This window comes from Zingiber officinale, chromosome 3B (genome assembly GCF_018446385.1).
Source record: "Zingiber officinale cultivar Zhangliang chromosome 3B, Zo_v1.1, whole genome shotgun sequence".
NCBI lineage: Eukaryota > Viridiplantae > Streptophyta > Magnoliopsida > Zingiberales > Zingiberaceae > Zingiber > Zingiber officinale.
In genome coordinates, this window is record NC_055991.1 from 11,822,251 (window position 1) to 11,844,593 (window position 22,343).

Below are 22,343 nucleotides of genomic sequence, written 5' to 3' on the forward strand. Positions count from 1 at the left end.
GTACACACTTGATACACAATTAAAACTGCATTCTGTTTTGTTTATTGCTGCCCTTACTGCATTCTCCATTCCAACACCTAGATAATAATCAATATTGTTGTTTGAATGGATTATGACCACCATGTAAGCTATCTATTCTTCTTGTATTCATTTATGCAGCTCTTTAAACTCTTAATTCCTGCTGCCTAATTTTTTTTTTCTGAATTCATCTTTCTAAGTCTGATTTTTGATACACTTTTGGCACAAAGTTCATATTAGGACCAAAAGTAGCTAGAGGGGGGGTGAATAGCTCGTCACGCTTCGCGGTGTTCGGCGTTGCTTGTTTCTTCGAAGATGTGCAGCGGAAAATACATAAACAAATCACACAACGCTAACACGGTTGGTTTACTTGGTATCCACCTCACAAGAGGTGACTAGTCCAAGGATCCACACCAACACACACACCCTCCACTAACGAAAACTCTCTTTTATGGTAACTACCAAGGGCGGAGAAGCCCTACAAGACTCAATACAAGAAGAGAGGGAAGGGATACAAGAAATACAAGCTTACAAGCTTACAATGAGTACAAAAACCCTAACCCTAGTTTCTTCTTCTTGCTTTGATCCGCCTCTTGACTTGGAAGAGCCTCCAAGAACCTTCAAGAACTGGCGATCTCGAGCTTGAGAAAAGCTGTGGAGGAGCTGGTGAAGGATCTGAGATGAATCTGCGAAGAGATACCGAAGGAATCGTGCGCCTGCGGCCTTTATCGACGCCAACGGTCGGATCCCGATCGATTCGATTATTCCCAATCGATCGGGGAGGCTTTGGATTGATCGACGAATCGATCCAGAGCGCCTCTGTGCTCTGGAAAAACGCCTGGATCGATCCACGGATCGATCCAGCGCTTATCGCGCGAAGCAGCAGCGTCCCAATCGATCCAGTGATCGATTGGGATCTCTGGATCGATCCACGGATCGATCCAGAGGCTCTCTGTTCGCTAGGAAAGGCCTGGATCGATCCACTGATCGATCCAGCACTTGGTTTTTGCCCAAAACCAAGTCCCAAGCCTCTCAAACCAACATCCGGTCAACCTTGACCTGTTGGTACATCATGCCTAGCATCCGGTCACTCCTTTGACCTGCTAGGACTTCCCACCAAGTGTCTGGTCAATCCCTTTGACCCACTTGGACTTTTCTATTCATGCCAAGTATCTGGTCACTCCCTTGACCTACTTGGACTTCCACCAGATGTCTGGTCAATCCCTTTGACCTATCTGTATTACTCGTGCCAAGTATCCAGTCAATCCTTTGACCTACTTGGACTTCCCAACACCAGATGTCCGATCATCCTTGATCCATCTGGATTTTCCCTTGCCTGGCTTCACTCACCAGGACTTTCACCTAGCTTCACTCACTAGGGTTTTCAATCTGCCTAGCTTCACTCACTAGGACTTTCCTTCTGCCTGGCTTCACTCACCAGGACTTCCATTCTACCTAACATCCCAATTAGGACTTCCCAGTCAAGTATCCGGTCAACATAGACCTACTTGACTCTTCTTCAATCAATTTCTTATTGTCAAACATCTAAACTCAAACCAAGACTCAGCTTGGTCAAGCAGGTCAACCTTGACCTGAGGGATGTTGCACCAACAGTTCAGTATCCTCAGCATTCAGATACATTCAGCAGCAGTCAACAATTCAAGACTTCAAGTTAAGATTTTAATAGCAATGATCAGATGAACAATCCACCTCTGAAATCACTGCATTACAGTTTCAGAAATCTACCATTGTATAGATATTGCACAAACTCCATAAATCGCAAACCATAATAGTAATTTTGGAACTTAAAGATCTTCAATTCTGCATTTTGTTTAAAGGCTCAGCTCCTCAATTTTGTATACTTACAGCAGCTCGAACACAGAATTCAATCATGTTTCTAAACAAATTCTGCTCTTCTCTATTTCTGCATTTAAGATCTCATCACTTTCCAGATTCCACTCCAGTAACTCTAATTCTTTTCTTCTGCTCTTCTTGTGTCTAAGTAACGGAGGACTTAACTTAAACTTCCACTATCAAAAGATTTCATAAGAACTCAACACCACTACTGCAGATTCTACATTTCAGAGTAAGAGTTTAATGCAAAACATATTTTGCAGAACTCTAGAATTCAGACTTATTACTAAATCCTGGTTTAAACTTTAACCATGAAAAATTAAGCCTCAAACATTGTTAGCAGAGCACCATTCAAACAAGATTTAAGACTTCGCATTCACACTTGTTGTAACAATTCAAGACTCAGAAATTCTGTTCTGTTTCTGCATTTATGTCTTTCCTGATCTTCTCTGAATTCCCATCAACAGAATCTTGATTCAGAATGTTTATTTCTCAAATTCTTTTAAAAACATGAGCCAAGCTTCATAGTAGAAATCAAGTCCAATAAAATTGGCACACAATAGTCAAAATTGATACTTTAGTTTCAAAATCTTCTCTGCAATTTCCAACTTGCAGCAAACATTTCCCTTGTTTTCCTACTGCAGATATTTGATATCCTGAATTGCAACATTGTTTATCCTCCCATAGAACATTCTTTGAATTGACACAAAACAGGAACATTCTTTCTCCATTTTTGTTCTTGCAAATCTAACAAAACTTCCCAATTCAGCATTATATTCAGAAATCAGCTTCAATTCAAAGCAATGCTGATGAGACCAATTTTTTTCTTCATCAGCCTTTAAGATGTGAACTGCTGTGACAAATTCCAGCAGTATCTCTGAAATCAGCAACACTTCCTTCTTCCATTAAATTTGCTTATACTCAGTTCTAGATTTTTTTTTTATTCTACAAATGGTACACAATTTCAGCAATTCAACATCTTGTTCCTACATCAATCCTTGCTCAGGTTGGTTTCAGCAATCCTGTAAAATAATTCAACTTCTTGAATTCTGCACTGCAGTTTCCAAAATTCCAGGGTTTTAGATTTCTACCAAGTTTACCGAATTAATTCTGCCAAGTTCACATAATTAAGTCTGCAGTTTCTTTCAACATTCCCTTTGTTTAGCATGCCATATGACTTCACTATGCATCAAATATAATCTCTATCTCAGTACACTTTTGCTGAATTTTAACAATTGCATCTTGTTTCAGCTTCATAATATTAATTAGGAAACTTACTGCAATTTCAGAATTCTAACAACTTGATACTATCAAAATCTGTCCAGCAAGTTTGTGAAGAAATAGAAAAGAAATAAACAACAACAACAATTGCTTTTGGAAATACAAGAGTTGCAATTAATTCCCAAGGACTTTAAGAGCTAGTGATGAAAAATTTGCACACACTTGATACCACATGTGATACTGAATCTGTTTCCAGCTTCCTTGTCTCACTGTCTTAAGTTCCAATTGCTGCCCTTTCCTTCAACTTTTCAGAATAATTGACGCTATACTCAAGTGCTTCATTAGCTGAATTACACCTACCAATTAAATTCCGAATTCTAGTCCATTTAAATCAAATTTCAGTAGCTACAAAAACTCCCTATTTCTGCCTTTCTGTGTCCAGATTCTGTGTTGAATTTCATTCCACTCCATAGATGCAACAAATGTTAGAAAATGGAAGCATAATACCTCCCAACAACAACTACATATCACCCATTCAGACGTGTAATTCCAAAGCCAAAGTCAACCAAAGGAGAACTCAAAAACATTGAAGTTGCCCAAAAGAGTTTCAGAAATTCAGAACCTAGAATTCAGTGTTCCAATTCATGTAGGATTCATATAGAAAACAACATCAAATGACAATGGAAGGGCAAGTTCTTCTTTTGAAGTTGTCACTAGAGTAAAATTGCAATGAACCTTAGCACAAAATGATTTAAATTTGTCTCAGTTAACACTTTTCAACAAAAACAACTTACTCTTCTTGATTTTTTTTTTCTGTTCTGAAGTTACTCTTAGGACTCTGAGTTCAGTAAGTTGCAAATTTTCCATCTTTGGCTATAAAAAGAAATAATGTCAATAGAGCAACAAGATCTTCATTTAAAGTTCCCAATGATAAGAAAGTTGCAAAGGAAACCTGGCACGCAATTGATGCATCATGTTTTATGATTCAGCAACTTTTGTATAATAGCAACAAGAATTCTATCATCTCCATGTACCAAAGTGATTAATAACACTTCTCAATTCCCGCACTTGAGCTACACTAGTACTTATTTCTTGCTCATTAATAATATGAAATTCTTCACTCACTGCATCATTTTTTTAATTTGCTTGAAACTGCAGTATTCTTCAAATGTAAGGATTCTGATTCGAACTGTATGCTGCTGATCACCAAAATTTCACCATTCAAAATTTCCACCCAATTTGTAATAGATATCCTCCTTAAATCTTAACACAATTGCAAACCCTCCCCCACACTTGAACTTTTATCCATCTCGAGCAATCTAACTCATCAAGTTATCCATCCAAATTCTCAAATAAAAGAGTGACAAGCAAAGATGATCAAAGGTTAGAATACTAGATGAAATGAAAATGTTTCAAGAAAATCGTGAGGAAAGAAATTGGAAATTATGAGGGAACAAATGACAAATATTCTTCATTTCCATGCATACCAATGTTATTGTGATTTTAAAAAGAAGCTAAGCAAGTTCTAGAGTTTCAATTATTGTAAGTACATGCCACACAAAGAAAAAATAGTGTTTAGGCTTAAAGTGGTCCTCTCTAGGTATTTTTATGCAATCAAGCTTAATTAATCATAATGGAATCCACCACCATTTTAACCAATATCATGTAAGAAAGGCATCCAATCATGTTAAATGACCTAAAATTGATGATCAAATTTAAGGAACTTTTACCATCTTAAAAGTATTATTTAGAAAATTCCCATGGAAACTTTTATTCAGAATGAAAATGCTATGAACTAAACAAAATGCAAAGTATGAATGTAAAATGTAATTGTAAGTATGAAACTAAGAAAACATATCAAAAAGAATTTATTAACAAAACGTGAATTAAAATGTAAAAGAAAGTTAAATTAGAACCAACTCCCCTTTCATATCCCGGTGATTGAAAAAGATTCAAAAGAAGTATCCACCTCGGAAGTGGAGTAATCATTGTTCCACTTAGATTCTTTTTATTCATCCTTTTTCCCTTGAAAATTTTTTCTGGAGGTCGTAGACGGTTCAGATTTAGTACCCATTTCAAACATCTATTGTGTCCTGCAAAAGCAAAGATAAGCAACACATTCCGAACACTATAATGAAAAGATAAATGGGTATCACATTCTACAAATTCAATTAATGGTACCTCTATGAAATTTTTGGATAATTCACAAGAAATTCTCACCTGATCGTGTTGAAAAGTACCTAAAGTAGTGATTGTTACCTCCTTTCCACCTAGTAAATGCTCAGACTCTGTTTCTGGTGAATGTTCAACCTCATGTGGTGATCCTTGGGTGCTTGGCTTCATAGCACAAGCCCCTACACTTACATCTTTAATTCTTGGTGATTCTTGAGGTAATGCTTCTAGTAAGCATTCCCCTACACTTAAATCATCTTTTGCAACAATACCTGTATCATTCACAACATCTAGAGCAACATCATTATTAGTAGAATCAAAAATTTTAACAACTACATCATCATCACAATAAAAAGTACTTAAAGAATCTAGTGAAGAAGTAGATGCAGTGTCAGGCCTGACAAGAGCTCCATAATCCAACTCCTCACTGGCGTTTTGTGTTTATAACTGATGAATGGATGATGCAATCTGATCTAACTGATTCTGTATATTCTGTATCCTTGAAAATTGTTGCTCTTGATGTTCACTCATTTGTTGCATAATTTCATTAAATCTACAAATTGTTCTTGTACATCCTCATACTGATATTCAGGCGCATAAATTCCAGTCTGAGGTTGATAATAATAACTCTGACTTCAATCTCCAAAATGCTGATAATATGGATCCATGGTAGAAAGAATTTCATGTTCTTACACAACAACTAGCAAATAAAATTAGAAGACTCAGGAACAAATAAAATCAAACACATGGATATATAATCATGAAAGCAATCAAACAACAATCCTAAAATTACCAAACATTGCATATTAACGTTATTCCCCGACAACGACACCAAAATTTGATAAGCGAATCTATCACATCCGTAAATCAAATTAACAAATGTATTTTTCACTGAACCCCTTAATTTCACAATAATGTTGTAGTAACAAGCCCAGAATCGATCTCTCGAGGAACAAACGGTAGGATGTAATTTAAGATTGTATTTTATTCCTATTTTTGGGGTTTTTAATTTGAAAATGGGGGTTTGAACTTTGAATCAAAATCTAACAAATGAAAAGCACATAAATTAAGAACTAATCTAATGCATTAATGAAACTCTAACTATGTGCCAATAATCAAATCACAACGCATTGCCACTCTACGTGTGATTAAACCATCAACACACACTTAAACTAAGATTGAACAACAAGGCAATAATGAATACAATCTAAAGCAACATTTAAACCTTAACTACAGTAATGAAACTACTCAACAGTACTGAAATTTAAGCTAAAGCAAAATTAACAACTTCAAAATCGATTGAAACTAAATTACTCAAAACACTTTAATGAAAACAATTAAGCATAAAATGAACTATGATTACTGAATTCAACAACGAAAACTGAAATCTAACTCTATCAACAATAAAAAGAATGCAAAAAGTAAACCCTAAATAACCATCTCAACTCCAAACCACTTTTCACGGCAACTTCTCCTTGTCGTCACACAAGGAAACAGCAGAGAACACTCCAACTGTAATCGGGGAAGACAACCTCAGCAACCGAACTCAGCTCAGCCTTCACCAGCACCATCGGAGACCACTCCAAACGGAACTAATGAAGATCGAAGCTGCCAACTCCAGAAATCTGCAAATCTGCGAACTCCGTTCTGATGTAGAGTCGATGGTGGATGAAATGTTGTCGGAATGGTTGAGTAGCAGTGGAGGAACACCGCCAAAGCTCACTGATGGAAGCGGAACCTCGAATCGGAAGAACACCTCCAAATCGGGTGCGGCAGAAGCAGAGTGTCGCAGAGCACAATTCTCGCCGTAGGACCACCTTTGAGCGAGGTCAGTTCACCGGAAGTTGGTCGCAAGCATCTGAGAGTATCATCGCCGACGAAGTTGGCCGGAAAATTGATCTAGAGGTCGAGATGGGGTCGGAATCTCGCTGGAGATGAACGCCGCGGGACGCGCAGCTGTGTGAGGAGATCGACGAAGGCACTGTAGCACTGTAGCTTCTCTTTGAATCAGATCTGGATCTGATCGGACGGCTGGGATTGATTTGGAGCTAAATCAACGGTGAAAGTTTGCCCAAAATCTGATCTGAAGGTACTGATCTTGATCTAGGGTCTGGATCTACTCTCCCTTAGGTCGGATCGACCAGATCATCACTGGATGGCCCAGATCTGCCCTGTCTTCAATGAACGGTCCATATTAATTCAGGCTGGATCAATGGCTAGATGAACTCAGATCTGGATCAAAACTTTTGGATCTTCATCAATGGCTCATATCTACTCTCCCTTAGGTTGGATCGGCCAGATCTTCAACAGATGGTTCAGATCTCTCCTATTCTTGATAAACGATCCATAATGCTTCAAAGCTTGATCTTCTCGTTTGAACTCCAATTCAAGCCCAATTTCAGTCCAAATATATCCAAATCTAAGATCATTTGATGCCTACAAAATAAGAATCAAATATTAGCATCAAATAATACAAAAATACAATAATTTGCAATTAGGTCCAAAATAGATACAATGCACAAAATATGATGTAACCATGATTTAAACCTATAAAATCAACATCAAACCATGCATATATGAATCAAAATAATGCAATGAAATCATGGTTATCAGCGTCGCAGGAAGACTGATGTTGGTGCACAGGGAGATTAGAAGGAATGTCAGAGCGTTATTGGGTCAGCTCGACCAAGGGGTCAGGTGATCTAATGAAGAAAAAGCGAGATTTCCAACCTTTATCGGAAGAGGGCATGTCGGAAAAGAACTTATTGCCAGGTCTAGCTTGCACCATGAATACCCCTGGCTCAGATCGTTTGAAAGAGTAAAAATGATGAAATAGCTGGGTGGTTTAGGGGATTTGATATATGCAGCACAGAATGACGGTGCCACATACAACTCTGAAGAAGTTGGGAGCAAACTGAGAAGGGCATATGCCAAAGTATTGGCTCAGGGAGGAGATAAAGGGATGTATGGGAAAACGCAGGCCTCCTAGAAGATGATCCTTAAAAACAGTCATGAAGCCTTCAGGTGGGAATGCAGGATGCTCGCCGAGTGTGGGGACACGAAGTTCGTAATCCTCGCTAAGTCCCAGGTTGGACCGGATTACGGACAGGTCATGGTCATCTATGTCAGAAATGTAATGTGAATTCCAAAAGGAGGCCTTACCATCCGCCATTATCAAGGTGAGGAAAGTTGAAGAAGAGGTCAGTCGAAAAGGAGAAGAGCACCAGGCGTAAGAAGTCGAGAAGGGGAAGGGCTGAGACACCAGAGACAGCAAAGCAACGAGGGGGCAAAGGTAAACGAAGCGCTCAAGGCAACGATGGCGGACTGCCTTTAGGGCTTATAAAGGAGGTTTTCCTAGAGAATATCGAAAGATGAGTCGAGTATATTTTTGGGTAAAGTGCCCAATGTCGTCCGATCACAGAACGACATGCTCTTATGGGAAGTCGTGTATAATAAGGAGTGGAGTCGGCGGCGTCATACGGCGTAAGCAATAAAGGAGTGGGACAGGTGCCACTCCCCTAGGAAGCGTATTAATGATGGACGTGATAAAAAAATCATGAGATGAAGCGGGCGTACGGAAACGTCTGCCACGCGATCTTCTCGGGAAGCGGCGAAGAAAAGTGGCGGGAAATAAATTTGAATGTTGCAAGGCCACAAGACATCTGTTTCTCGAGGACTGAGTAAGATTTTAATATTTTTGTCTTCACAATACATCTGATACGGTATATCTCTTGACTGCAGACAAGGTCGAAGCAGTCTCTTCAAGCAATCCTTGGTCGGGAAATCGCCCCAGGTCGGCAACCTTCAAGCAATCCCTGGTCGGGAAATCACCCCCAGGTCGGCAACCTTCAAGCAATCCCTGGTCGGGAAATCACCCCCAGGTCGGCAACCTTCAAGCAATCCCTAGTCGGGAAATCACCCCCAGGTCTACAACATATGTTCCCGAATGGGTTTTCATAAGCCTGCCCGGTCGGCTATTCCAGACTCTCGCCCCAGCGCGAGTTATAAGTGATCGTGGCTCTCAAGCCCAACGACCTTCTCGGTCGGCTATTCCAGACTCTCGCCCCAGTGCGAGTTATAAGTGAGCATGGCTCTCACGCCCAACGACCTTTCCCGGTCGGCTGTTCCAGACTCTCGCCCCAGTGCGAGTTATAAGTGAGCAAGGCTCTCGCGCCCAATGACCTTCCCGGTCGGTTGTTCCATACTCTCGCCCCAGGGTGAGTTATAAGTGAGCATGGCTCTCACGCCTAACGACCTTTCCCGGTAGGTTGTCTCAGACTCTCGCCCCAGTGCGAGTTATAAGTGAGCAAGGCTCTCACGCCCAACGACCTTCCTGGTCGGTTGTCCCAGACTCTCGCTCCAGTGCGAGTTGTAAGTGAGCAAGGCTTTCACGCCCAACGACCTTCCCGGTCGGCTGTCCCAGACTCTCGCCTCAGTCCGAGTTATAAGTGAGCATGACTCTTACGCCCAACGACCTTCTCGGTCGACTGTCCCAGACTCTCGCCCCAATGCGAGTTATAAGTGAGCAAGGGTCTCACGCCCAACGACCTTCCCGGTCGGCTGTCCCAGACTTTCGCCCCAGTGTGAGTTATAAGTAAGCAAGGCTCTCACGCTAACGACCTTCCCAGTCAGTTGTCCTAGACTCTCGCCCCGATGCGAGTTATAAGTGAGCAAGGCTCTCACGCCCAACGACCTTCCCGGTCGGCTATCCCAGACTCTCGCCTCAGTGCGAGTTATAAGTGAGCATGACTCTCACACCCAACGACCTTCCGGTCGGGACTCCGCCCAGTCACGAGTTATAAGTGAGCAAGGCTCTCACGCCCAACGACCTTCTCGGTCGGCTGTCCCAGACTCTCGTCCCAGCACGAGTTATAAGTGAGCAAGGCTCTCACGCCCAACGACCTTCCCGGTCGGCTGTCTCAGACTCTCGCCCCAGTGCGAGTTATAAGTGAGCAAGGCTCTCACGCCCAACGACCTTCCCGGTCGGTTATCCCAGACTCTCGCCCTAGTGCGAGTTATAAGTAAGCAAGGCTCTCACGCCCAACGACATTCCCGGTCGGTTGTCCCAGACTCTTGCCCCAGTGCGAGTTATAAGTGAGCATGACTCTCACGCCCAACGACCTTCCCGGTCGGCTGTCTAAGACTCTCTCCTCAGTGCGAGTTCTAAGTGAGCATGACTCTCACGCCCAACGACCTTCCCGGTCGGTTGTCCCAGACTCTCGCCCCAGTGCGAATTATAAGTGAGCAAGGCTCTCACGCTTAACGACCTTCCCGGTCGGTTGTCCCAGACTCTCGTCCCAGCGCGAGTTATAAGTGAGCAAGGCTCTCACGCCCAACGACCTTCTCAGTCGGCTGTTCCAGATTCTCTCCCCAGTGCAAGTTATAAGTGAGCATGGCTCTCACACCTAACGACCTTCCTGGTCGGTGAAATGATTTTCTAGGTCAACGCTCCTTACATTCGCCGAAGCAAGATACGACAAGCCAAGTTCTAGTGCCTGACTGGTCAGTAAGCCATATTTCCAGGGTTTCTGCTAAATACAAAATTTCGCAGGCACCTTCTCAAGTTTCGCAGTTGTGCTGGTCGAAGGATCATAAGTTATGAGGTAAGAGGAAGGTGGGGTAAGCCATTGTCCTAATTATTTCTGTTATGCTTGCTAGAAATATTAGAGAAACACAGGTGTTTTATAGAAGCACAATGATACCCGAGCCAGAAGGTGTGGGGCTACATCATGAGTGAAGTTCAAGAAGCAGATTTTATTCCATTAACAGCGGGTACATTTTTTAAAGGTTTACATTGCTACCAGATCCAGAGGCTTGATCCTTCCTAGCCAGATGAGCTTGAACTCTAGTTAGATCTTCCTTAATAAGATCGATGGCGTGTTTCAGTTGCCCAATAGTCTCATCTTTGATTTGTCCTTCCTCTTTCAGGAGAGTCACCTCGTCCTCATGTTTCATCTTCAAATAGATAATATAGTGAACTTGTCTCTGAAAGTCCGATTGAGCTTTCAGCTTGAGGGCAACTTCGGCCTGGGTTCGGGATTTGGCGGCCAGCCAGAGGCCTTCCATTTCATGAATAAGGGACGCTTGAAGATCTCTACTCGCAGTCATCTCCAGCAGGGCTTCTTCTTTTTGAGCCAGCAACTCTGTTAGATGGGCAATTTGTTGAAGCGAAGCTTCCTCTTTCTGAGCCAATAACTCCATCAGATGGGCAATTTGCTGAAGCAAAGAAGCAGGTTCGCTAGGTTCTGTTGCAGGTTCCATGGAGACGAGATACTTTATTAACAAGAGGATAGCTTGAGGCCAAGAGTTGAAGAGTGTGCTCGGACCTTTTATAAGGAAGAAGAAGGTGAAGGGACTTCCTCGGAACTTGAGTGGACGCTTGGAAAACAGTGTAACATTTATAGGAGACGAGTAGGCTCAGAAGTTGAAGAACCAATGAGCACATAGAATCATTCAGTTTAGCTCCTAGGACGGCGAGAAATTCTGAAGAAGATAGATGGAAAATAGGTCGGCAAAGGACGCAAGAACCAGGTCAGGTAACAAAGGGACTTGGGTCTAGTCAGTCGGACTAGAGCCTCCTTCGACTAGACTTGAGGGGGAGGCTTATGATACGATGCATGATTGTGGGGTCAGTAAGATGATGTGGTTAGGAGTCAAGCCCACAGAATGGTCAGAAGTCAAGCTTACGTGGAGGTCAGAAGTCAAGCTTATGTGGAGGTCAGAAGTCTAGCTTAAGTGGAGGTCAGAAGTCAAGTTTACGTGACTGCGGTTAGAGTCCTAGCTGACAGGGCAGTCAAAGGATAGGAGGCCAAGTTGGACCGAATCCAACCTCGATAGCAATCAAGAACAGGGTTCGCAGACCGAGTACAGCTGAGAATTGGATCCACAGGCCAAATACAGCTGAGATGGCCCACAGGCTAGGTAAGAGTGCAGAAGGAAAGGCCTCGGGCGAAATACAGCAGGCCAGGATACAAACTTGGCGTACAGGTCGGAACGCGCTAGCCATGGATAACAGTAGACAGATACAAGTCGAGATACAGACATGGCGTACAGGTCTGAACGTACACGCCATGGATAATAGTAGACAAATGTGGGTCGGGATACAGACCTGGCGTATAGGTCGGAACGTACACGCCATGGATAACAGTAGACAGATGTAGGTCGGGATACAGACCTGGCGTATAGGTCGGAACATACAGGCCATGGATAACAGTGGACAGAAGCAGATCGGGATACAGACCTAGCGTACAAGTCGGAGCGTACACGCCATGGATAACAGTAGACAAATGCAGGTCGGGATACAGACCTGGCGTACAAGTCGGAACGTACACGTCATGGATAACAGTAGACAGATGCAGGTCGGGATACAAACCTGGCGTACAGGTCGGAACGTACACGCCATGGATAACAGCGAACAGAAGCAGGTCGGGATATAGATATGGCGTACAGGTCGGAACGTAAACGCCATGGATAACAGCGGATAGAAGCAGGTCAGGATATAGACCTGCGTACAGGTCAGAACGTACAGGCCATGGATAACAGCGGATAGAAGCAGGTCGGGATACAGACCTGGCGTACAGGTCGAGACATATGAACCATGGATAACAACATACAGAAACAGGTCAGAGTACAGACTGCGGAGTATATACCTAGTGTCCAGGCACTACAGGACAAACAAGCCAGGGAATCGCAACTGCCTGTCAGAGAATATCAGAGAATAATCAGTGTGCCAAGGAATATGCTAACAGTCGGGGCTCACTACCCCTCTCATTCTGCCGCCAGCTTATGAGGAGACGCCGCGTGTCATTCACCGTCAGACAAAGTCTGACAGCCGACATTCCCTGACACCCATCAGACCCAGAAACTTCCGTTGCAATATAAAAAGGGATGCTTTGTTCCTTATGCAGGTACGCTCACTCGTCATTTCTTACTCGTCTTTACTTTCGTCCTTTCTCTGTGTTTTCTGGGGAAAAAGTACTTGACTTGAGCGTCAGAGGACCTGACCCGGGGACTTTTTCCCTGGTTACTGGTCTCTAACGACTCGGGGGCTCGTCTTAGTGTGCGCAGAGCCGCAGTGTCATCATCCTGATCATCTTCCTTCGTCAGCCGCCCATGCGAACCTTTCCGAGGAGTGCCAGGTAGATTATACGCCACGGCGACTTTCCGTCAACTTCCAGTACATCAAGGCCCGCTTTCATCCGACTCAGCTTTCGGACAGGATCAAATACCATTAAGCAATTGAGGTGCAACTTCTTTCGACTATATGAATTGAAGAAGAATTGTAAGGATTTGCTTAATAAAAGTCTTGCCTAAAGACCAACTATATTGCTTGTCTAAGGAGATGAGTCGAAAACCCAATGCATGAATCACGTAGTGGTAACTTAGCTTAGTGACTAGTGATCTCAAGATCATGACTCAAGAAAACTAGGTTATCCTTATAATCACTTGTATAAGTGTGAAGTGAGAATCATTTTGAATTGTAAGCACTTGTGAATTCTAAAGCTTTGTCAATGATCAAAATTTGAGATGTACAATCAACTGAGAAATGAGATGTTGGTTGGGAATGAAAGACTGTAAAAAAATAGTCTTCAACAGAATAAGTTCAATTCTTACCTCGACCTTAATAACAAAATATCGATCGAACATGAAAAAAAAAACTTCTAACATCTCAAAATCAGGATTGAGAAATCTCATGCCAATGCAAGAATAGTTTGATAAGAATAGTGAATAAATCTCAGACTGATCAAGTCAGATTGTACTGATTTCCCTAATTTCTAATGGTTGTACAATGACATCTTGATGCTGCTACCCATCTCACACAACATAGAGAGGATCATGTTTCTCTTACCAACTGAGCCATTGTTCTCCAAGACACTGCTCACTAAGCTAAAACCCACACCATTTTGAAAACTATTCTTATTCATCATCTCCCTTAGCTTCGCTACATCATCCCATTTGCCTTGTGCCGCATATATATTAGATAACAGTACATATGGTCCAATCTCTTGAGACTTCATTTCGATCAACTTCTTGCCAATAATCTCCCCGAGCTGCCAGTTGCAGTGAGTGCGGCAAGCTGACATCAGAGCCCCCAACAAGGCCGGCACTGGCTCAATCGGTAGTCCATCAACTAGTTTCTTTGAGACGCTCAAGAAGCCCGCTCGACCGAGAAGATCCAGCATGCAACCAAAATGATCTGGTCTAGGTTGAATCTTATAAATGCGAACCATACGATCGAAGCACCACCATCCTTCCATTATCATTCCCCCATGGGCACATGCACTCAGAATGCACACAAAGGTAGTCTCATTGAGATCTTGCCCCGCCTTCTCCATTTCGATGAACAACTCGAGAGCCTTCTCACCATTGCCATGCAAACCGTAACCAATAATCATAGAGTTCCATGTGGCTACGCTACGCTCTTCCATCGAATCAAAGACTTCAGTAGCCGAACTCATGTCTCCACACTTGGAATACATATTTACGAGTGCAGTTGAGAGTAAAACATCAGGCCTGATTGTTTCTGATCTGTCCGTGATCAACGAATGAATCCACTTTCCCCGAACAAGATCGCCTAAATGTGCACAAGCTGTGAGGACACTGACCAAAGTGGCATTGTCGGGCTTCGCATCTTCAATAGCAATCATACTATCAAACAACTTCAAACATTCTCGATAATCTTTGATACGAGAACAAAGAGCCAACATGATATTCCAAGACACCAAATTCTTGATAGGCATCTTATCAAAAAGCTGCCTTGCAGCTGCAATTTCCCCCTTCCTGGCATATCCATCAAGCAAAGTGTTCCATGTAACAGAATCCCTCTCAGGCATTTTTACAAAGAGATGATCTGCCGCATCCATTTCTCCAACCCCGGTATGACCTGCAATCATCACATTCCAGGTGACCAAATCCGTCTCAGGCATATGATCGAACAGGCTACGAGCAGAGTCAACCATCCCATTCTTGATGTACCCATCGATCATGGAATTCCAGGTGACAATATCTGAATCGAAGCCTAAATCGAAGAGCTTTCTGGCGGAGTCGACATCGCCCAGAGAGGAGTACATGTGGATGAAAGAGTTTCGAACGTACAAATCGAACTCAAAACCCAGTCTGGAAGCCAGGGCATGGATGCACGACCCTTCTCGAGCAAGTCCAAGCTCCGCGAGTAGTTTTGCGAGGAGTGGAAAAGTGAAGTGGTTGGGAGGAACTGAGGAAGGAAGCGCGTAGCGGCGGAAGAAATCGAGAGCTTGATGGGGCTGGTCGAAGTTGATATAGGCGCGGAGGATGATGTTGGAGAGGAAGGCGTCAGGGTCGTCCACGCCGGAGAAGAGAGCCACGGCGAGGGGGATGGAGGACGGGGAGGCGCAAAGGGGCTTGACGACGCGGCCAGCAGCGAGGCGGTGGCGAGAGAGACCTGATATGACGATCCGCGCCAGGGTCTGAGAGAATCGAGGCGTGGAGGCGGGGCCAGATGCTTCTAGCGCGCGGAGGAGAGGGTGGCTGAGCTTGAGAGGAGGCGGCGGATGAGAGTCATCGCCTACGGGGATGTCGGGGGCGGCGGCAGCCGCGGCGACGGAGGAGGAGGGAGGTTGGGGGAGATGATGGCGGTCGTCATCGGGCCATATGCGGGCGGGGAGACGGCTTCGGTTGCGGAGGGAGAGGAGGAGGTGGTCGAGATAGCGAGACGATGGTCGGGCCGCAGTTTTGGGTTTAACAGCCATTTTTCCTTTTTTGACCGAAAGATAGCATTTTTATTAGATTTGTGGAACGAGAGGGCACGGCGGAAGAGATCAGCGACCTGTTCACCGGAGCACAAAGAAGACCAAAAGTGAAGCAATCCCAAGGGAGAGGGTTTGTAAAGCCATCATTCAGGGGCATCTGCATGGCCAAAACTGGCAGGTGCTCTCCGGCCAAACTATGGCCGGTGGGCCGGTGGCTGAAGAGCGGAGCGACTGATGAGCAAATACACTCACGGACGGTTACTATAGCCTTTGAATAATGATTAGCATATATAAAAAAAATATTTATTTCAATTTTGACGAAATTTAAATCTCATATTTTATTATGACAATATCTCATGTACTAACCACTAGATCCATCCGAAGGGACATTGATGTAACTAAGCAACGACTCTTAGAGGAAAAATTGCTCTCATATAGTTTTTATTACAACACATTGAGATGAGTAGGATAATATTGTTATGGTGCTAATAATTTTATCTTTATTTTCTTGCTTGATGATTTTGATGATTTTACTTAGTTGATTTTGTTAATTTATAATAATATTGAAGTTGACGTGTCCTAGTTAATCATATTGTAACTTAGACAAAATTGTAGTAGTTTTATTACTCTAAGTTATATTTTACAAGAGAAGTATTCAATTTGAATAACCCTCTTTTCAAGTATTCCCTCCTACGTTGTCTTTATTTTTGGTATGTATAACCTTATCAACCACGAATATCAAGAACATGCCATAAATCAATGAGCATTAGCTTTATAGTCCTTCTTAGTAGTATGATCTTGGATCTTAATAAATTGCCCAAATAGAGCTCTTGTAATTTAGAGATTGGTGCATGTGCATCTTGTTACTCTCATGTTGATCCACTAGCTAGTCATCTAAGGTGTTAACCAAATTAAATTTGAGCACCACCATGATGAGTATGATGAGATTTCACACTTCAATTACTATGACATCTCACGCTTCAATTATGAGCGAGTTTGTCGGGTGAGATTTACATTCTTAAATAAAATACTATCTTTTATTCCCAGCACTTAAAGTCAATTATCTACATAAGGAGCTTAAATTCTTAACCACGCTTTTAGTTCATGTACCTTTTAATATTATCATTGCCATAATTAGTAATTGAATCACTTATAGATGTTGATATAATTCGGGTCAACTTATAGATAAAATATTTAAGGTTGAGACAAAGTTAAACAAGATATTGCCCTCTCTTATGTAGGGGTAAACAATCGGTTAATAATCAAATTTATTGAACTATTTAAATTGAAATTGAATAAATCAATTTTCAATTAATAACCGACCGAACATTTTAATAAAAATCAAACAAATTGAACAATAAAACATTAATTAATTTGATCAGAAAATCGAAATAATCTATTCTTTTCATTATCAATCCACTTATATTTTTTCATCAATGTTAGGTTTTTTTAGTTTAGAGATCAACTGTTATTTTCGATTTAATTAGTTTAAACGAATTTGGACTTTTAAAATTGAGACCGAATTAAATTATCAGAATCAGGAAAAATATATTTAAAATAATTTTTGAATTAATGGAATGAAACTTTTAAATTACCATGGGTCAATTAATTCAATTTAATCAACCTTTTACTCACCATTTATTAATTAAATTTAACCAACCTTTTACTCATCACCTCTTACTGATTACAATTGATGTAGTTGTAAAATCTAATAACTGTTGCCTCAAAATAATACCCCTCTAAATTTTAAGTCTCCATGAATCTTGAAATTTTTAAAAATGAAAAAAAAGTAGAAATCACAATAAACTAAATCCATATACATAAACTTATAAGGGAGACTTTCAACATTGGCATTTATCTTTATTTATTGTTAGGAGACTGGCATTGATAAGTAAAAATCCCAACCTAGCTATAAGGTCTAGGTGTGGAATAACAGCAAAGTTATGCAAGGCATTGAAATAGAAGTAAGAATATCTATTTAATGGGATTGGAATAGCAATAAAAGGAAGTTATACGTGATCAATTGGAGACGGTAATAAAATAAAATAAAAGAGAATTTGGGATGAAGAAAAAAAATGGGAAAACTTGGATGAGAAAGATAGAAAAATACAATAAATGTTTATTGGGCCAATTTCCCCAAATTAAAAGGTTCTTAAAGATTATGGAATTGGAATCTTTCACTATAAGAAAATTGTCAATTTACAATAGAATTTTAAGGACTGAGAAAAATGGATTACTATCATTAAAAAATTTTGTTACAAATTAATAAATGAACAAAGCATTCTGTAGCTATTTTTTTCTATTTTAATTTTCTTTAACATTGACGATAGATTTTTAATATCAATTGTTATTTTATAGCTGATTTAAAATCAGTCCCAAAATAATGATTGATTAGAAATTTCGATGTTTGATTTTTCACCTTATTTCAATTTATGATATAATTAATGACTAAAATAAAATTTAATCATTAAATAAAGGAAAAATAAAATTAGTAAAATATTTTATCAGTTATTTTTTTCTTTTATTTTGATTTTACATTTGTATTGTCAGTGATCTATTTTTAAATCCTATTTTGTAATCAGTTTTTACCATCTCATGTAAAATCGATGACATTTAACTATAAATTAATTCCAAATCTTATAATTGTAAACTCAATCAGCTCCTCAGTCTCTCCTCCTAAATAAATAAATTAGAATAATTAAAAGGCTTTTTAAATCTATTCAATTTATCCCGGTAAAATATCCCTAAATTCATTTTAAATTAAAAAAATTATATAATAAATTATATATGTTTATATAAAATTATTTTCTTTTTAATTATTTTATTATTATTATTCTAAATAAATTTAATTAAATCAAATTTAATAATTTTAACTATTTATATTATACATATAATATAATACATATTTAAATTATTATATAATATTAATATGTTACCTATGAAATCTTAACCTATTTCCTATTTTGGCCTAAGTAGAGGACCTCATCATCCTCGTCATTCATTATCGGAGGGCTCCAGTCGTTACTTTTGGCGTAGAAGGAGGTCACTGTTGGAAGGGCTCCTTTCGTTACTTTCAACTTGAAAGGAGGAGCAAGTAAATTAATAAATGAATAAAGACGTCTATCGCTATTTTTTTCTATTTTAATTTTTTTTGTCATTGACGATAGATTTTTAATATCAATTATTATTTTATGACTGATTTAAAATTGGTTCCAAAATAATGACGGAATAGAAATTTCCATAGTTAATTTTTCATTTTATTTTAATTTATGATATAATTAATGACTAAAATTTGATCATTAAATAAAATAAAATAAAATTAGCAACATATTTCATCGATATTTTTTTTCTTTCATTTCAATTTTATTTTTTATAGTTAGTGGTCTATTTTTTAATCCTATTTTGTAATCAATTTTTACAATCACATGTAAAAATCGATTACAGTTCACTATAAATTAAATACAAATCTTATAATTATAAACTCAGTCAACTCCTCAGTCTCCTAAATAAAGTAGAATTATTTAAAGGCTTTTTAAATCTATTCAATCTATCCCGGTAAAATATCCCTAAATTCATTTTAAATTAAAAAAAACTATATAATAAATTATATATATTTATATAAAATTATTTTCTTATTAATTATTTTATCATTATTCTCCTAAATAAATTTAATGAAATCAAATATAATAATTTTAACTATTTATATTATATATATATATATATAATATATAATACATATTTAAATTATTATATAATATTAATATATATATATATATAATATAATACATATTTAAATTATTATATATATATATATATATATAATATAATACATATTTAAATTATTATATAATATTAATAGGTTACCTATGAAACAACCTATTTCCTATTTTGGCTTAAGCCGAGGACCTATCCCAATGGTACGGTTGGCTTCCGTCATTGCTTTGATGCAGAAAAAGGAGTGTAGACTCATTGGTCATTGTAGAGGGTTTACTTCCAACTCAAAAGGAGGAACCTAATTAATAAATGAATAAAGGTATTCTGTCGTAAAGATAAATTTTTAATATCAATTATTATTTTATGACCGATTTAAAATCGGTCACAAAATAATGATAGATTAGAAACTTCCATAGTTAATTATTCGTCTTATTTCAATTTATGATATAATTAATGATTAAAATAAAATTTGATCATTAACTTCATGCCATCTACGAATTTAGCCAGAAATAGAAAAAATAATCTTATGATAGATTTTCTTATAGCCTAATGCATAAGTTTCACATGCCATTTTATCATTCCCACCTTTTTAAAATAATATTCCTAGCCGTTGGACTTTCCATAATAAGGATGAGCTTCCTCCAAATAAATCTAGGCTAGATTTCCACACGAGATATGATTCTCAGAAATCTAACCAGCAAGATTCCACAAATCTTTGCTAGATCTCTGAAGACTCAAATCCAGAAGAATCAGCATGTCTAACTTCACTCGATGCGCGGCTTGCAGATATCTTCGAAGGCGATGCTGCGGAGATTGCACGTTGGCTCCCTTCTTCCCCTCGACGAACCCCACGCGATTCGCATACGTCCACCGTGTCTTTGGGGCTAGCAACGTCGCTCGAATGCTACAGGTAGTTTTATTGATTCGAGTCATGCACCGGACTCGCATGCTTTTGCTTTTATACCAAACTTAATTAGTCGCGAGCCTATTGGACAGCAAATTCCGGCCGAGCAGCGAAGGCAAGCGGCCGATGCCATCGCTCTAGAGGCGTATTGGAGAGTGCAAGACCCGGTGTACGGGAGTGTCGGTGTGATATCGAGGCTTCAGCGAGAGATCAACGCGGCTCAGCGTGAGCTAGCCGAGACGCAGGCGCACATCACACTCTATGCGGCTCGAGCTCAATCACCAACCACTCAGTTTGATCCGTCTATATAAGAGACAATAGAGCGCCTGAGAATTGAACACGTTAGTGTAGTTTGAATTAATGGTTAGTAGCTATCTATGATTTAATCTTTTATGTTAATCTAATATCAATTGTTATTTTATGATCCATTTAAAATCGGTCCCAAAACAATGATCAATTAGAAATTTTCATAGTTGATTTTTTGCCTTATTTCAATTTATGATATAATTAATGACTAAAATAAAATTTGATCATTAACTAAAGAAAAATTAAAATTAGCAAAATATTTCATCGCAATTTTTTTTCTAAATTTTTTTCTTATTAGTTATTTTATTATTATTCTCCTAAATAAACTTAATGAAATCAAATTTAATAATTTTAACTATTTATATTATATATATAATATAATGCATATTTAAATTATTATATAATATTAATAGGTTAACTATGAAACCTTAACCTATTTTTCATTTTAGCCTAAGCGGAGGACTTATCCCAATGACACGGCTGGTTCATCATCCTCGTCATTCACTGTCGGAGGGGCTCTGATTATTACTTTTGGTGCAGAAGGAGGAGTCTCATCTGTAGACTCATCGGTCACTGTCCGAGGGAATTTCTTTCATTTCAATTTTATTTTTTGTATCTGTTAGTGATCTATTTTTAAATCCTCTTTGTAATCAATTTTTACAATCACATGTAAAAATAGATTACATTTGGTTATAAATCAAGTACAAATATTATAATTATAAACTCAATAACTCCTCAATCTCATAACGTAAATAAAATAGAATAATTAAAAGGTTTTTTAAACCTATTCAATTTATCCCGGTAAAATATTCTTAAATTCATTTTAAATTAAAAAATATATAATAAATTTATATATTTATATAAAATTGTTACATAGGAAACCTTAACCTATTTTCCATTTTGGCGCATAAGAACTCATTCATTGACCTATTTTAACCTTAACCTATTCATTAATATTAACCTATTGTTATATTTAATCATTCATTGTCAGAAGAACTCATCATTACTATTACTTTTGGTGCATAAGGAGGAGCCTCATGTTGACTCATTGGTCACTGTCGGAGGATCTCCTTTCGTTACTTTCAACTTGGAAGGAGGAGATGATTCATCTGCAAACTCATGAGTCAATGCCGAAGACTCATCAATCAATGCCCGAAGAGCCAACAACTGATCAGAAGGAGGAATCGACTCCTCCTTCACTATCTATTCCATGGTCAATGTTAGAGGAGCAAGCTCAGCTGTAGACCCGTCAGTCAATGTCGGAGACTCATTAGTCAATGCTAAAGGAGGAGCCGACTCTCCTTCATCGATGTCTTTTGCCGCCACTGCTTGAGGAGGCTTTTCCTTCTTCATTGCTCATCAAATGCAACATGGGGAGGCTCATCAATATCGACATCTATCAAGTGTTGAAGACCAGCAAAGTTAGA

General features: G+C 39.4%; 2 protein-coding genes across 2 annotated transcripts; one reads left to right on the top strand and one right to left on the bottom strand.

The window, feature by feature from the left end:
* Positions 1–7,523: 7,523 nt before the first annotated feature.
* On the bottom strand, positions 7,524–16,244 carry LOC122055909 (pentatricopeptide repeat-containing protein At2g44880-like). The gene is made up of 2 exons (XM_042617590.1): positions 14,114–16,244; positions 7,524–7,701 (listed from the first exon to the last, which is right to left on the bottom strand). The coding sequence occupies exons 1-2, from the start codon at positions 15,990–15,992 to the stop codon at positions 7,691–7,693; spliced, it is 1,890 nt and encodes a 629-aa protein (XP_042473524.1). The 5' UTR covers positions 15,993–16,244; the 3' UTR covers positions 7,524–7,690.
* Positions 16,245–20,460: 4,216 nt separating this feature from the next.
* LOC122054685 (LOB domain-containing protein 25-like) lies at positions 20,461–20,921 on the top strand. Its single transcript, XM_042616124.1, has 2 exons — positions 20,461–20,616; positions 20,703–20,921. Exons 1-2 carry the CDS (start codon positions 20,461–20,463, stop codon positions 20,919–20,921), a joined length of 375 nt encoding a protein of 124 aa, XP_042472058.1.
* Positions 20,922–22,343: the final 1,422 nt, after the last annotated feature.

Bases quoted from the DNA above. Each gene is read 5' to 3' on its own strand.
- LOC122055909 (XM_042617590.1), bottom strand. From the start codon at position 15,992: ATGGCTGTTAAACCCAAAACTGCGGCCCGACCATCGTCTCGCTATCTC.
- LOC122054685 (XM_042616124.1), top strand. From the start codon at position 20,461: ATGTCTAACTTCACTCGATGCGCGGCTTGCAGATATCTTCGAAGGCGA. The intron at 20,617-20,702 runs GTAGTTTTATTG...CCTATTGGACAG, and splicing joins ACGTCGCTCGAATGCTACAG to CAAATTCCGGCCGAGCAGCG.